We start from the raw sequence: 16,587 nt of genomic DNA, 5'->3' as shown, positions 1-16,587 counted from the left end.
GGGATGGTGGCACTAGGGCTCTGGGACCACCCTCCTCAAAATATTTGCTTGTCTTCAATGTATTGTTACCACTGTTATTCTATAGTACAGATCCTTTTAAAATTAAACACTTTCTCTAAAATTAAAACGGCAGAAGTAATCAGTAGCATAGATATCAAAGGAAAGGCAAGAGAATAGTCCCTAATAAATACAAGGAAGACACAGATACACAAGCACACAGAAATAAATAATCCAGCCTTGGGGAGAGGGGTAGGAATGTACATTTTGCTGTACTTAGCCTCGAGATGGCAGACTGAAAGGGCTTTAAAAATTAAAAATAAAAATCTTGTGTCTAGGAATATTTTTCTGCAAAAGCATCAGACAAGTTGTCCAAAGTGTGAACTTCATTAATAGACCCTATTTAAAGGAATTGTTCAATTAGCCACAGAATTGCTTTTGCTGATTTTCCCCATCTTCTTTTAATTACACAACTGCTTTTGGGGGGTGTTAGCTTCATGTAGGTAAGACTGGGGTATGTGGCTGAGAGGGTGGGGATCCTACCTTCATCCAGGTGAGGCTGAGGAAAAGGGGAGGCTGGCCTGCCGAGTGCCCAGGGCGGCGCTGAGCTGCTCCTCCCAGCACCATGTGCAGGCAAAACGAGGCGGCAGTGCTGCCACTGTCCCGTGCGCTCCACTTTTGGGGGCAGCAGAGGCTTTTCAGATGGGGATTGGGGCCCAAAGGGGGTGTGCAGGGCAGGCAGCGGCCTTGTCAGGCTTCCCCAGCAGCCCAGAAAGTCAGCCTATGTGAAGAAAATGAGACTAGGCCAAGTAGAATTGGCCTTGCCTTGCCTTTGCCCCGCCTCCAACCCAGCTGGCCAATCAGCTGCAGGTAGGGGGTGGGGCGAAGGCAAGGCAAGGCAAGGCAAGGCCTAATCTATTCTGCCTAGTCTCAGTTTCTTCACATAGGCCGGTTTTCCAGGACCTGGAAAGCCTAGCGGAGGATAGGGCAGTAGGGCGGTTCATAAAAAAGTTTTTTGAAAATGCCTGCTCCAAAGGTCTTATCTTACTAAACTAGGGGTTATATAGCTATATCTGAAATTTCATGCATATGAGTTAATATCTTGACCCTGCTCCACTGAATTGAAATTTCAGCCTTCAGGACATAGGAAAACAGCCAAGTAAACAGCTATTTTCGTGGAGGAGGGTCAAGATATTAACTGATATGCATGAAATTTCATATATAGCTATATAATCCCTAGTGTAGTAAGATAAGACCTTTGGAGCAGGCATTTTCAAAAAAAAGTTTTTTTATGAACCGCCCTAGTAGGGCAGTAATTATTCCTTGATAATTTGTTACCCCCCTCTATGATGGCACCTAGGGTGGCCCGCCCCCCTTCCTATGCCTCTGCTCTCCCCCCCCCGTTTTTAAAGAATATTTCCTAATTTCTGAAGCGTGAAGGATTGCTTTTCTGTGGAGTGTGTGTCTGCTTTGTGTTCACCTTAGAATTTGCGTAACACTGACACCCCCCAACTCCTAATATTTTGGACCACAGCTCCCATCAGCCCTAGGGAGCATGAGTCAATTCCCTATACCCAGCAGTTGATCCTTCTGCCAGATAAACTTGACTCTGGACAAGGTAGGTTTTTTATGTCTTGGATTATTAGGAAAGCATCTGAAATTAACTGCCCATGTCACGATGTCCTTATGTGCATCTGTGATTCAACCAGACTTGAAATAATGTGCATAGGTCATGGAAACTCTCACCCATAATGATTGTGGGGCAGGAACATCTTCCCTGTAACTTACATGTGTGCTGAAAAGAGTTCTATTCCGAAATGTCAGGTGGTGGGGTGGTGGCACAAGGGTAGGGGTGGCTGGGCCCAAGGTCCTGAAACTCTCTGGACCAACCACCATTCCAGTTCATTTCCAGACTCATTTGGGGAAAGACTTTTCTAAAGACAAAATTGCACATGGCATTATTCATACTGTTAACTGTTACATGATAATTATTGTTTGTTTGTTTTTGAAAATTAATGAGGGAGGGAGATTTAGACCACCGTTTGCAGTGGGAAGGCTTTAACCATTTACCCCATAATGTTCAAAATTGGAATTATTTCCGCCACACTTGCTCTTTGCAATAGAAGAAAAGCTGTGCTATTTATTTTCCCCAAAGGCATAAATGACATGATATAAACACCCTATCTATGGCACAGCCACAACTGTTGCTTGAATTGTATTTTGATTTTTTTGCATATTGATTAATTCCCCTGGGACTGTAAGCTTTTTCTTCTTGTTCCGCAACTGCGCCTTGCAAAAATCCAATCTTAGCCACCGAATTTAAGCTAGGCAAAATCCCTCAGGTTGTCTGCTCTTCTAATAAGACCCAATTCAGTGGCTAAAATTTGATTATTTGCAAAGCACAGCCACAGAACATCAAGAAAAGGTCTTGTAATAGGGGAATTAATCAGTGCATGATAGGGTCAAAATATGGGTCGAGCAAAGGTATGGATGAGCCCTTGAGCCTTTGAGAAGCAAGCAGAAGAAGAGAACGTTCTATGTGGCTGTGGATGCTTTTCTGCGCATACACATACGTTTGCAGAAATAGGATGCTTCAGACACCAAGGCATCTCTAGATAAGTGTCACCACACGTCTATATGGAAGTCCTTATTTAAGCTCCACAAACTGTCTGGATCAAGTTGACTTGGGGCAGGGCAAAGCTGTTGCACATGACTAGAGATGGATCAGGCCTCTCCATATGGGAAATTTGAACATAAGAAGAGCCCTGCTGGATCAGGCCAATGGCTCATCTAATCCAGCATCCTGTTCATCCAGGTGCCCCAAACTACAAGCAGGACCTGAACACAAGAGCACTCCCCCACCCCCACCCCATGGTTCCCTGCAACTTATTCAGAAGCATTACTGCCTCCAACCCTGGAGGCAGAGCATGACATCGTGGCTAGCAGCCATTGGCAGTCTTTATCTTCCACGACTATGCCCAATCTTTTTAAAGGCCTTCAAGTTGGTAGCAACCACTTCCTCCTGTGGCAGTGAGTTCCATAGTTTAACATCCTTTTTGCTGCCAGCATAGTTCAGCTTTAAGCAGGTGGAAACTAGTGAATTGGTGGCATACTTACCTATCTGCCTTTTCTTTTTTTCCTTACAGAAAATGAAGCCTCTTGGACAGCGGAAGCGCTCAACGCCTGTTGCACTCAGCAAGGCACTCAGCATGTCTAAGCATCACTCCGGGTCAGCAACTTTCATTTGCAATCCCTCCTTAGTATGCACACATGCTTGGGTTTTATTGCCTAGATCAGCCTTTGCCAAGCCTTAGCTTCATAAGATCATACTGGGTAGAGCTGAAGGGAGTTGTCCAAAGCATATTGAGGGCACTAGATTGGCAGTGGCTGGGGTGATGGGGACTGAAATTACCAATATTCTCCCAGTCCAAATGTCCAGCATTCTATTATCTTTTTTTAGCGGGGGGTGCCACTTGAAAGATTTATATACCCCCTGACATTTAAAAAAGAAACAAGCTTCAAAGTGGTTTACAAAGAGAACAAAACAATAAACATATTAAGAAAATCTGTTAAAAACAGCTATTCAAAACTTTTCAAAGAATAATTAAACTTACGGATAAGCTATAAACAGATCAAAGCACATTGATAGGTTTGCCTGAACAAAAATGTTTTTAACAGGTGCTTAAAAAAGAGTACAGCGAAGGTGATATAAACAGGCAGGGAGTTCCATAGGATAGGTACTGCCATACGAAATGCTTGAGTTCTTACAAATGGTGTGATGTGGCACCTGTAACAGGATCCAGTGCTGCAGATTAAGTGTGTGTTAATAGGGTAAGGCAATCTGGCAGATAAACTCACCTCCAGTTGTAAAGGGCATTGTACTGTATACTACAAGTTCAAGCTGTTAAGGGCAACAGCTTGAACTTGGCCCAGCAGCAGATTGGCAACCAGCACAGACCATCTTCCTCTTGTCAGCAACTGTGCTGCAGCATGCTGCACTAACTTCAGCTTCCAGATCAAGTGCAGGGGAAGCTCCACACAGCAGTAATTCAGTACCAGTTTCTCAGGTCAAAGCGAACAAGAGGGCATAAATAGGTAGTGCAATCACATAAGTAAACTGGCAAATTTTAGGCAGATCCAAGGCAACTGATCACATGGGAAAGTGAGGTCTGGATTGTGCCTACTGGCCTCACCTCCAAATCTCTGCAGTTTCACCCAAATTTATTCACAGAGGCTCTGTGCCAGGGTTGCAGAGCCTGTGGCTTTCCAGGTATACTGCAGCTCATTTTTTATTTTTGTTTAAAAAATATGTTACAGTCATTTGACCACATGCAATCTTAAGGCCACTGCACATTTAACTGCTGATTAGTTTTTTTCTCTGCCCCCACCCCATTAATCCACAGGAGTGAAAACAAAAGAACCCTAGTTCCCATAGGGCCACTGCAGAGGTTACCCTGACCTGCCCCCATCCTACCAGGTTTCCTCTTTCCTGCACCAAATTACATTCAATTTGGCTTAGCAAAGGCCGTTTTCTAGATGAGACTTATTGGAGATGCTGGACATTCCACAGAAGAAGCAGTGAGAGAGGAAACAAAAGTGCGTGGCTCTTCCTCTCCTGAAGGCAACTTCTAGGTCTCCCTGGAAAAGCGGAGGTGGGCATTTCCTCCAAGGTGCAAAGTTCTCTTGATGTGGGTCAGGATGTGCTTCTGTTCCCTTCAGATGATTCCTAGAAACATGAATCACTTCCTCTCTTTTGCTGCTTCCGTTGAAAAATCTAGAGTGGTCACCACAGTTTATTGCAAGGCTGTTCTAAGTATATGGAGAAATATTATCCATAACTTTCCCATTGCAAAACTGAATGAATGCTGCCCATCTCTTGATAAATCTGTCCTGCCAAATGCAGTGGTACCTCGGTTATGAACTTAATCCATTCCCGAAGTCCGGTCTTAAACCAAAGCCATTCTTAAACCGAGACACACTTTCCCTAATGAGACCTCCCGCCGCCGGTACCCTTCCACCATTCAGCTTCCGTTCTTAGACCAAGGTAAAGTTCGTTAACTTCTGGTTTTGCGGAGTTCTTATACTGAATAGTTCGTAAACAGTTCTTAAGCTGAGGTTGCACTGTACCGCTTTGTGATCTTGTTTTATAGGTCCGTTTAGTCATTAATGTTATTTCCAAAATTTCAGAAGTAAGAAGCACAGATTTCTAGTGGATGGCAAATTTGTAAATTTATTCCAAGCTTTGCTTTACACAAAATGGAACACTAAACACCCCCACCCCTCCCCCATATGTAACAGAATGGATGAGAAAATAATTTGGAAGGAACAACTATCATTGTTACTTGAGGCCTAGATGACCTTGTTGGCTTTCCTAGGTAGAAAACCTTCAAGTTAGTCTACTGAAATCCAATCTACTTGGGCCTGCCTTAGAAGACAGTCCAGAACATAGCTGTCAAGTGTCCCTTATTTGAAGGGACAGTCCCTTATTCCAGCGCCATGCCCCGCTGCTGTCCCTTATTGATGGATGTCCCTTAAATGTCCCTTAAATGATGTCCCTTACATTTCAAAGGAAGCAGCTCCTCTCCCTCCCTCCCTGCCGGCCAGGGAGGAGGGAGGCTCCAACTGTATTGCTTGGCTGTGTTGCTCACCCCATAAGAAGTCTAAGAACGACTGGGGGGTGGAGCTTGCATGCCTTGTGTGTGGCTAGTTAATGCAAGCGGAGGGGTTTTTTGAATGCTGGATGCCATTTTGTTGCACGTGCTGCTGCAAACTTTGCAGTGCAAAGCCAGGCCGGGGAGCCATCTTAAGTTGAGGCTGCATAGGCCTTGTGGTGCATGTGATTCAGATTCTATTCAGTTGAACCTCTGGTTACAAAGTTGGTTGGACAGTGTTCTCGAAGCTACCAGCATGAGTTTGACCAGACTGCAGGAGGACAGGAAGACTGGAGTGCCTGGAACAGGTGAGGCTGCAGGTCCCTTATTTTGGCTGCTGGTCCCTTATTTTCAAGGCTGCTGGTCCCTTATTTTCAAATCTGTAAGTTGACAGCTATGGTCCAGAAATTGCAGCTACTGCAAAATTCAGCAGCCCAGAGTGCTTATGGGAGTGGCAGACCAAGCATATCCATTGTAAAAAAAAACTTAACTGGTTGCCACTTGTTTTCCAGACCCAATTTGAAGGACTTATACTTATGTAAATCAAACCATCTGCAAGTTAGAGACTTCTCATGCATGTGAAGACTGGTTCTGGGTGGACTGAGTGGACGAGACTAATAGTGGGTCCAGTGGCCAAGAATGCAGTTTCTGCATGTGCTGTAGAGGGAAGTGAGGGCCTGATGGGACTTGTCAACCTGGAAAGAGAGCCCATCTAGGAGAAGAAAACTCTGATCCTAAACCTCCCCTGCCTTGAGGGTCAGGAGAAGAAAAGGCTAAGGTCTAATCTCTACACAAATCCGGAATGGTGTCCATAAGACAGTTGGATGGCGCCTTGCATGCCTTCTTTCGGAGGGGGGGCATAGCTAAGGTCCTGGCCTGCCCCTCATTGCATGAGGGGAATTTGTGCCTGAGCCTTCTGGACTTTTCAAAAGAACAGCAAGCCCAAGCGGCTGTCTCTTTAATAGCGAATAAGTTATCACAGAGTTTGGAGACTCCCTCGCTCCCACCAGCAATGAGATGATGGATTCTAGAAGGCCATGCTCTCTGTCATTCCTGTTCCAAAGATGCCCTCACAAATAACATTTCCTGCCAGTTTATTTAATTGAAATAAATATTTTCTTTAAAGCCAAGATAAAAAAAACTTTAATGATTTACACTTCAAACCAAGCAAGCTTTTATGGGAACACTATTTTTCATTTAGCACCATACTATAACCCCTCTGCTTTTGGGGAAATGATTTGTGCAGCTTCCAGCATGGTTTTTATCTGAGAGGAATTCTTGCACTGGCTGCCACTGAGAAGGCCTTTCCTTCTTCTAGCTTTCTCCGTTTTCTGCAAGCGACTCAAATGGGAGAAACACATTCTTGGCTTTATTTGGATGCAGGGAAGAATGTCTTTTTGCAGACTAGGCAGAGGGCAAAGAGGGGGCACTTAACATTTCCTGGGTTGGCCTGACCCTGGGAATTTGTCACAACGTCACTGGTGATTTGTAGGTTCGCGTATTATTAGTTCCCTTGCATTGCATTTTTTAAAGAACAAGATTAGATAGATTTTGGCCACATATCCAAAACTTGCACAATTGCTGGTTCAAAGTGTTAATAGATGTTGGTGTTGGATGCTGATTTAGAAATAATTAGTTTGGGGGGAGGAAGCGAGTAAGAGGCAAAATGATAGAAGTTTGTAAAATTATGCATGGCATAGAGAAAGTGGATAGAGAAAAGCTTCTCTCTCACTCTTGTGTAACACTTGAACAAAGGATTTGCTTTCATTATATGCTGGGGAGCAGCCCTGAGAAAGAAAAGAGGAAGGTGTCATGCAGATACAGTATTCTGGGAGGGAGTTCCAGGTGTAGGAAGGAGGGACAGGTTCATTTAAAGGAGCAGGAAGTTTGCAGATAAAGGAGTGCTAAGAGTAAATGAACCAAGCTCCAGTAGGACCCTGGGTGGATCTGGTCAGGTTGGGTCTGAAGTGGATGCTCAGACTCCAGAAAGCACTAATTTTGTGTATCAGCCCTGTATGGGTGATGATGAGTCTTTCTTAATCAACCAATTTGGTATAAAATAATTAGGCAGTCTCAGTAACATTTTCCTGTTTTACAAACTAATATCTATTTGAAGTGATCATGTGGAACTTGATGATTTGACCTCTTTTATTATTGAGCAGTTTAGAACTTTTATATTAGACCTTATATTGGAGGCTGACGACTTAAAGTGAATGCATAAAGCTATAGACCATAATTAGGATGCAAGCGAAGATTTATGCATCTCACTCTGTTTTCAGCTCCCTGAAGCCTGTAACGAATCACCACCCCACCCCACCCCCACTCACCTCCCACCCCCCAAGAAAATCTTTAATAAAGATACATTTTTTAAAAAAAACTAACTGACCTAACTAACTGTCCCATTGCATTGCGGATAACTTGGTTCTGCCCCCAACAAAAGCCTGCCCCCCAAAATAATAAATCCTGACTACACCCAACCTCTGGGATGAATTCACCTCTCAGCTGTCATCCACAAAGATCATTATCTGAGAAACTTTGAAAGAACTAATGACCCCCATGGATGAGCAGCTAGCAGACATCAGTGTGAGGGTGAATACCATAGCTGTCAACGTTTCCCTTTTTTTAAGGGAAATTCCCTTCTTCCAAATAGGATTCCTCGCAAGAAAAGGGAAAAGTTGACAGCTATGGTGAATACTTTATTGTAGAATGCAGATTTGGTCGAGGAAATTGGTCTCTGACATGAAAAGCAGATTCAATGAGTTCTTTTTTAAAAAGTATTTTTATTAAAGATTTTCTTGGTTTACAAAAGTATGTGCAGTGTCTCTCTCTCCCCCCCCCCCCCGGTAACATTTTTTAACAGATCAGTTTCATTTGTTGAGACATTAGGAAGAAAAGGGGGGAAATGAGTGGGGGTGGGGTCAGGTGGCAATATTTCTATTTTACTTAATATATGTGGGGTTTTGTATCAGCGTTGCTTGCGCAGGTTCTCGTTAGGTTAGTTAGTTAAGTATTTTTATTTATTTACAGTCATACCTCGAGTTGAATGTGCTTTGCGTTGAGTGTGTTCGAGTTGCGCTCCATGGCAACTCGGAAGTAACGGAGTGTGTTACACTCAAAATGACATCACGTGCATGCACGGAAGCGGCAAAACGCGACACGCGCAGACCCGCCATCGCGTCTTAACGTTCCATTTGGGATGTGAACGGGGCTCCGGAACAGATCCCGTTCGCATCCCGAGGTACCACTGTACTTGATTTGGGGGGGTGGGACAGCTGCCCCCCTAACTACACCCATATCCCAGAGATTGGGGCTGCCATTGCATTCCTGATCTCCCACACTAATTGGATCTTCTGCCAAGTTGATAATAGCCTGATTGTGTTTTTGCAGCTGGCTGCTTTTTGCTTATATCAGTCATGTGGTTTGAAGAAACCAGGAAGATTGTCTGATTTTATTTTTTTTGTTGATTTAGATTCACTGGCATACACAAAGCACGAAGAAGAGATTTATATCCAAAACATATGTGCAGGATCCGTTGGGTGAGAGGGGTTGTTTCTGGTGTTTTCCTGAGCTAAGGATTTAAGGGGCCACCTACATCGGCATTGGCTCCACTCCCCCATCACAACTCATTAGATAAATTCTCTTTTTCAGCAGGGAAGTAATTTGTCAACCCGTCCATTCAGACAATGGATTACCAGCCGGGGCTTTCGGTAATCCAAATTCCGTTTTCATTTTGGAGGAGCAAGTACAGCTAACTGCAGGCTTACAGACGCAAGAGAGATGTTTGTTCCTCTTCAGCGATATGTTGGTTGTTGCCAAGTTCAAGTAAGTGCAGATTTGATCTACAAGGCTGTTAATGAAGTGGGTATTTCTTAGGAGTACCTTGCAAAGGTTACTTGCCCAGGTGCCTGTACTTGGAACTGGAACTGGAACTTGGAACTGGAACCTTCTTGAGTGTGGTCCATTTGTGGCCTCTCTCTCCATTCTCAGAATTAAGCTAGCCATTGTTGCACCCTCCAGATGTTAGTGGACTACAGCTCCTCCATGCTGGCTGCTGGGACTGCTGGGAGTTGGAGTCAAACAGCATCTGGAGGGCACCAAGCTGGGGGCGTCTGGTGTAAGAACTTGCTTAGCTTATCATCAGGGGAGGAGGGCAGTGGTGAGCTTGAGCAAATCATATTTGGAAAATGGGTGTTTCCAGCTGTTTGTTGTTGATTGTAGGATGGGCACATTTCACCCATGCAAAAAAAATTTTTTGCTACATCCACATAACTTTATTGGCACCAGAATACCTGCCTGTATTTTCCCTCTATTGAATCAGGATTTACCCTGCACATGGAAAATCTGACAAGTATTTTTTTTAATGCCAGCAATCTGCTTATGATATCTGACCGACCTGTTTGCAGAATTAATGAAGTCCTCATATGGAACACCCCAAGTTTCTAAAGTTCTTTTTCTTCATATTTTAGGGTATTATTATTATTATTATTATTATTATTATTATTATTATTATTATAATAAACTGGCCATTTTCGCAAATGGACCAGCAGGATAGAAATGTGCTATAAATCAGAATGAATAAATAAATAGTCAAGTCCTGACTTTCTGATTTCTTCATAAAACAAGTTAAAAATGCAGCAAATATTCTTATGAAAGTAGAACATGAGGGCATAGGGTTGAGCGGGAGGGAGAAGCAGAATTAAAGAAATTGTGCAATATTTTGCCAGATTAGTTTTGCTACTGCTAAGTAAAATCACAACAAGGCTAATGACTCTTATGAAATGCCAGACCCCAACAGAAATGGGGAGACTTGGAAAACATCAGTCTCTCCCTATGCAAGGTTTTACTGGTGTAAAAAGGTAAAGGTAAATATGAGTCTTAAATAAAGGTAAAGGTAAAGGTACCCCTGCCCGTACGGGCCAGTCATGTCCGACTCTAGGGTTGTGCGCCCATCTCACTTAAGAGGCCGGGGGCCAGCGCTGTCCGGAGACACTTCCGGGTCACGTGGCCAGCGTGACGAAGCTGCTCTGGTGAGCCAGCACCAGCGCAGCACACGGAAATGCCATTTACCTTCCCGCTATAAAGCGGTACCTATTTATCTACTTGCACTTGGGGGTGCTTTCGAACTGCTAGGTGGGCAGGAGCTGGGACCGAAAGACGGGAGCTCACCCCGCCGTGGGGATTCGAACCGCGGACCATGCGATCGGCAAGTCCTAGGCGCTGAGGTTTTACCCACAGCGCCACCCGCGTCCCGTTTTACTGGTGTGCAACAGAACAAATAATTGTGACTATTTTATCATTTGTTTTATTTGTTACAGTAATTTATATCTCACCATTCTACGAAAAAATTGTGCTCAAAGAATGTCATGATATGGTAAAATAAAACAGAAAATTTACAAGAATGAACAGATCGTACACTATTAAAAAGCAACAATTTAAAACATAATACATTCTTTAAAATTATGCTGGAACAAAACAGCTTTCACTGCCTGCTGTGTAGATTTGGGAATTGACTGCTCCACTGGAGTCTTTTCTCTCATAAGGAGGAAATTTCTGGCCTCTGATTCCTGACCCCAACAACAACCATTCCCATTCATAAATCTGTGGGTCCATCCTGCTAACAAGGAGTGTGACTTCATTGGTGAATGTGTGTAGGGATGAATGAACCTGCCAGTTTCAGTTTCTCTTCAAGTTCAGGTCTCTCTGCATTTGCACATCTGTTTCCAAGTTGCTGCTTTTAAAAGTCCTCATAAAACTTTGTCTGTATTTTAATGTATAATTTTCCTAATACAGTATACACAACTTGTATGCATTTTTGCCCTAGTAATGCATATTTTTATTAACAACCCCCCTATTGTAATGCACTTTTAAATGTTGTTTTCACTAACATATGCATTTGTTCACATTTTCCATTAAAATGTGAGTTTTTGTGTACCTTATTTGATTGGAGAACTTGCAGCACAAAATTCAGAGAAGTGTAATTCTTCTTTTTTAACTGCATTCTGTTTTTAAAAGAATATATATTATATTGCTTTTTCACATGTAATTTAAAAAACAACAACAGTAAGCAACAACAATAGCAGCAAGTCTGTCATTTCTTGGGGGGAAAGTGTGTCAGCAGTTGGAACCAGCAATTAGAACAAGTCTGTGATGCATTTTAAAATCTCTAATCAAATAAGACTCTCCAGATTTTTCCATGGGGAAGTTGTGTCAAGAAATTTGTAGGATGGGTGTGTGTTTTGGTCACATATTGTTTTGGGAAGAGTGAATCAGGAAAGTTTACCTTTAAGGCAAATTCAATCAAATTTTTCTCTCTCCCCTTAAGGGTGGTTCAACAGTGGTCATAATTCAGGAGAAGTGAAGATAAATGGTGGAGAGGTCTATGGTGAGGATGCAGAAGAAGACATGGGCACCACATGCCGTCTTCCTCTTGCCAGCATTTTTAACATAACCTGTCTCTGGCTTTGGATCTAGGTCATCCTCCAACTTGAAAGTGAAGAAGCAGGTGCACCTGACTAAGGTGTGGACAGGCAGCTGCCTCAGTGAAGTGTCGGAGAAAAGATTCACCCATGAGACCTCCTTTGTGATTGGCTGGCCCACCACCAACTTTGTTGTCACTTATAGGTAACACCTTCTCTCAGAATTCATCATCTATCCCCCCCCCAAATCACCTCACATTTTCCTTAAACAACATCCGATGACAACACAGAGATGTAGAAGCTGACCTCCACCACCCCTCACTCACTAAGAATGTTTCCCAATCTTACTTACTTTGTTTGGCTAATTTATTTACAAAATTTATCTCCCACAAAAATTTATCTCCTACAAAGATCTGGGCTCAAAGTAGCTTATGATAATTTTAAACAAGAGAATATATAAGCAGTAATTTGAAACAGGTCAAAAGCTGTCAATGGCAAAACTACGATGCAACAACAACAGGAATAAAGAGTTAACAACATCAGTTTGAACCAGTATTATTAACATGGAGATTCACTAAGGATTGAATGGTAGTTTAGCTTCCTTTGAAATGTTTGAGATTTCCTGCATGAGGAGAAATCTCAAAATTCAACTATTCATTCATTCATTTACATCCTTTGAAACATACCATGAACATGACTTAAAATACAAATAAAATTCAGTTCTGGACACATCAAAAATCACACAAGGATTACTGTCTTCAAAGAACAGTATAAAGATAACCATTCTTACTATGATTCTTACTGTTACAGCATAAATAAACAATGCTGAGTACCTCAGAGTAGCATCCTGAGATAGCTGCATTGCATGCTTAGTTTTCTTATTCTCACACGTTACAAAATCAGACCAATCTGACCCAATCAATCAAACCAACATATCATTCTTTTTAGTCCCTCTAGACAACTTTATGTGTCAATTTATGATTTCTCATTTGTCAAATATTTGGGGGTCATGCTTGCTCTATCTTTCTCTTTTCCCTTTTGCGATGCGATTCCTGTAGCCATTTGACTTTTGAAATGATTGTGCCTATTTGTCCATTTCGTGGCTAATTTCATAACAGAAATGCACAAAGTATACATGCTCTGTAATTTTTCTTCCCCAGCCTGTATCCCTCCAGATATGGTTGGACTACACCTTCTGTTGGGTGTTGATGGGGGAAAGCTGCACCCAGCTGAGAGTGTTATCTGAAAATAGACAACATTCCCTCCTTCACATACTAATTCTTCACATACTAATTCTTCACATAGCTATTCTATGGGATTTGTTACCACAAGATGGAGTGATTGCCACCAACTTTGATGGCTTTAAAAGGGGTTTGGACACCTTCATAGAGGATTTGACAAACAAAGGCACTAGTACAATGGCTGTGCTGTTCCTCCAGGGTCAGAGGCAGTATGCTGGAAACACAGGAGTGGAGAGTTGCTCTTGTGCTCAGGTCCTGCTTGCTGGTTTCCCACAGGCATCTGGCTGGCTGCTAAGAGAACAGGATGCTGGACTATAAATGGGCCATTGGCCTGATCCAGCTTCATAGCTCTAATGTTCTTAATGCAGAAAATAAATACCTTTAATTCAGTAAGTCACTATTCCATCACATCCACACCATATATTTAAAGCCAATGGCTTCCCCCCCCCCCAAGATTCATGGGAGCTGTAGTTTTCCCACTCATAGCTACACACAGTTAAGAACTACCGTTCCCATGGTATTTGGTGAGGGTCATGTTTAAATATATGCATTAAATATATGGTGTGGATCAGCCCTTTATTCCTGCTTCAGCAAACAAGGTTGGCTAACATTTGCCCTATCCCCCCCTCAATATCTTCCTGATTGAAGCTAAAAATGTAAAATTTCTTTCCTCATCTCATCCAGGAAATACCGTATTTTTTGCTCTATAAGACTCACTTTTTCTCTCCTAAAAAGTAAGGGGAAATGTGTGTGCGTCTTATGGATCGAATGCAGGCTGCGCAGCTATACCAGAAGCCAGAACAGCAAGAGGGATTGCTGCTTTCACTGCGCAGCGATCCCTCTTGCTGTTCTGGCTTCTGAGATTCAGAATATTTTTTTTCTTGTTTTCCTCCTCCAAAAACTAGGTGCGTCTTGTGGTCTGGTGCGTCTTATAGAGCGAAAAATACGGTGATTTCCTATTGGCCATTCAGGCTATTGGGGAGTCTTCAATTGACTTTGTTCTGCCATGCATTGCAGGATACCTGACTAGAAGAATGACGACTCTTGACATTTGCTTTTTACAGCCAATATATGTTTGGGCAAACCTTGGTACAGGTTCTGTATCTCTCACGTCATTACAGGGAAATAGTTTCTAAGAATTGCAAGGCAAGGAAAGCAGACAAAGCAAGATATTAATTAGAGGCCGTTGCCCAACGTGAAAAAGATGCTTGCTTCAAACGTCAGAACAAGGCACTTGCCCTCCGCCCACTTATCAGAGCCTCGCTTTGCTTCGCCAGGAAATTGAGCTCAGCAGCACAAGAAAATTATTTTACTAAAATAGAACAGAAAGGGGCTGTGCTTTGGTACTGGGCCTTTGTCAGAAGGGACAGTGATTTATAGTTCTGTATATCATCTATGGCAGTGTGGACAAAGAAAGGGGGGGAACTTCCCCCAACCTAAGGGCCACATTATTCTCTGGATCATCTTCTGGGGGCCGCATGCCACTGGCAGGCAGGGCTAGAGGCAAAAGTGGATGGAGCAATGAATGTGACTTTTACCCTTCATATGGAAGGCTACAATCCAGCTAGACAAGACGGAGATTTCTATGGAGGAGGCTTCTATTCATGGAGATTAAGTCTATCAGTGACTGCTAGCCATGATGGCCAAGCTCTGCTTCCATGGTTGGAGGAAGTAATGCTTCTGAATACCAGTTGCTGGAAACCTCAGGAAGAACTCAAGTGCTCCTCTGCTTGGATTTTGCTCAAGGGTTTCCCACAATGAGCACCTGGTTGGTCACTGTGAGAGTAGGATGCAGGCCTAGATGGGCCCCCTTTGGCCTGATCCAGCAGGCTCTTCTTATGCTGTCATGGAAACCACAGGAGGGGGAGAGTGCTATTGTTCTCAAATCCTGTCTGCTTGTCCCCCACAGGCAACTGGAGGACCACTGTGAGAAGAGAATGATGGACTAGATGGGCCATTGGCCTAATCTAGCAGACTTTTCTCATGTTCTTAGGCACACACATCTCATCCTCTGAGACATTATCACAGTTCACCAACGCAAAAGCACTTGAGGAGCAGGGCCTGGCAAGGGGTGGGGCCTCTGGAGGGGGAATAGCATAGAGAGAGTCCCAAGGGCCACAGTTGGCCCCCGAGGCCACAGTTGTTCCCCACCCCTGTTGCAGCCAGAGGACTTTTGATGCTTTCTTACCATTGTGTTTACTACTCATTTTCAGATCGCCTGAAGTGAAGGACAGGTGGATGTCAACACTGCTGTGGTAAGAGTTGCATTCTTTTTGTCTGCAGCAAGGATGCCACGTGGCGTAAAGGTAGGAGTGGCATTGTGCCATGGTGGCCTGCCTGTGGCATCTAGTGGCCCTTGCCATGGTTGCTGCTTGCTCCCCACGAAAGTAGGCTAGAAGCAGGGCTACCTCCATCAGTTCCATTGTGGCAGGCCAGCCCCATCAGGCCTCATCTCCCCTCAGCTTGACACCTGAGGGCAACTGCCATTCCCTCAGGCTGACTCAGTGGGAGAAGTGGGAAGCAGAAGGCTCATTCCATCAGCTTTGCCAAAAGCCCAGATCCATCAGGCACCTCCTGCCCCTGAACTGTTCCAACTGTTTAGAAATCAATACTGAGTTTGAAATTTAATTTTCTTCATTTAAGACTTTTTTCAATCTATTTGCCAAAATGTCAGCAAAAATCTTGTAATCCACGTTTAGGAGTGAGATGGGACGGTAGTTCTTAAGTTGAGTCTTTTCAGATTCCAATTTTGGTATCAAAGTGATGAATGCCTCTTTCCACGATTCTGGTGCCCCCTTCCCTTCCATAATTTGATTACATACCTCCATCAATGGCTGAGTCAGGTATTCCTTCAGTATCTTATAGTATTTGGAGGTAAGTCCATCTGGGCCCGGGGATTTGCCTAGTTGCATGTTCTGAATGGCATTTTCGATTTCCTGTTGGGTTATTTTATAATTCAGGTCAGTTTGTTTGTCTTGTGTTAGTTTTTGTAGGCCATAGCTTTTTAAAAATTTATTTATTTCAGTCTCCACTTGGGGTCCTTGGGAAAACAATTTTTTAAAATATCTCTGGAAACACTTTCTAATTTCCTCTGGTTTCTGAATACATTCTCCTTCAACCTCTAGATTGGTAACAAAGTTCAGTTTTTGTCTCTTTTTCAGCTGCCATGATAGCAGCTTCCCACATTTATTTGCCGATTCAAATGATCTTTGTTTCATCTGTTTGATTTTCCATTCAACTTCTTGATTTATCAGTTTTGCATATTGTGCTTGATGGAATTTT

At 43.2% G+C, this 16,587-nt stretch overlaps 1 protein-coding gene across 4 annotated transcripts in view; it reads left to right on the top strand.

Annotated features, from left to right (window-relative positions):
- The window catches only part of LOC128406225 (rho GTPase-activating protein 20-like), a 93,680-nt gene that overhangs the window by 53,912 nt on the left and 23,181 nt on the right, over positions 1–16,587 (top strand). For 2 of the 4 annotated variants that reach the window (XM_053373387.1, XM_053373391.1), the window contains exons 2-5: positions 3,144–3,226; positions 9,297–9,470; positions 12,120–12,269; positions 15,519–15,560. In XM_053373387.1, coding sequence (XP_053229362.1) covers positions 3,144–3,226; positions 9,297–9,470; positions 12,120–12,269; positions 15,519–15,560 — 449 coding nt within the window. Of the gene's footprint in view, positions 1–1,398; positions 1,616–3,143; positions 3,227–9,296; positions 9,471–12,119; positions 12,270–15,518; positions 15,561–16,587 lie in introns of those variants that run through there. The other 2 variants (XM_053373389.1, XM_053373388.1) reach the window with 2 other exon arrangements.

Source organism: Podarcis raffonei, chromosome Z (genome assembly GCF_027172205.1).
Source record: "Podarcis raffonei isolate rPodRaf1 chromosome Z, rPodRaf1.pri, whole genome shotgun sequence".
NCBI classification, from domain to species: Eukaryota; Metazoa; Chordata; class Lepidosauria; order Squamata; family Lacertidae; genus Podarcis; species Podarcis raffonei.
The sequence above is the reverse complement of the archived record's forward strand: the minus strand, read 5'-3'. Positions and strand labels throughout refer to the sequence as shown.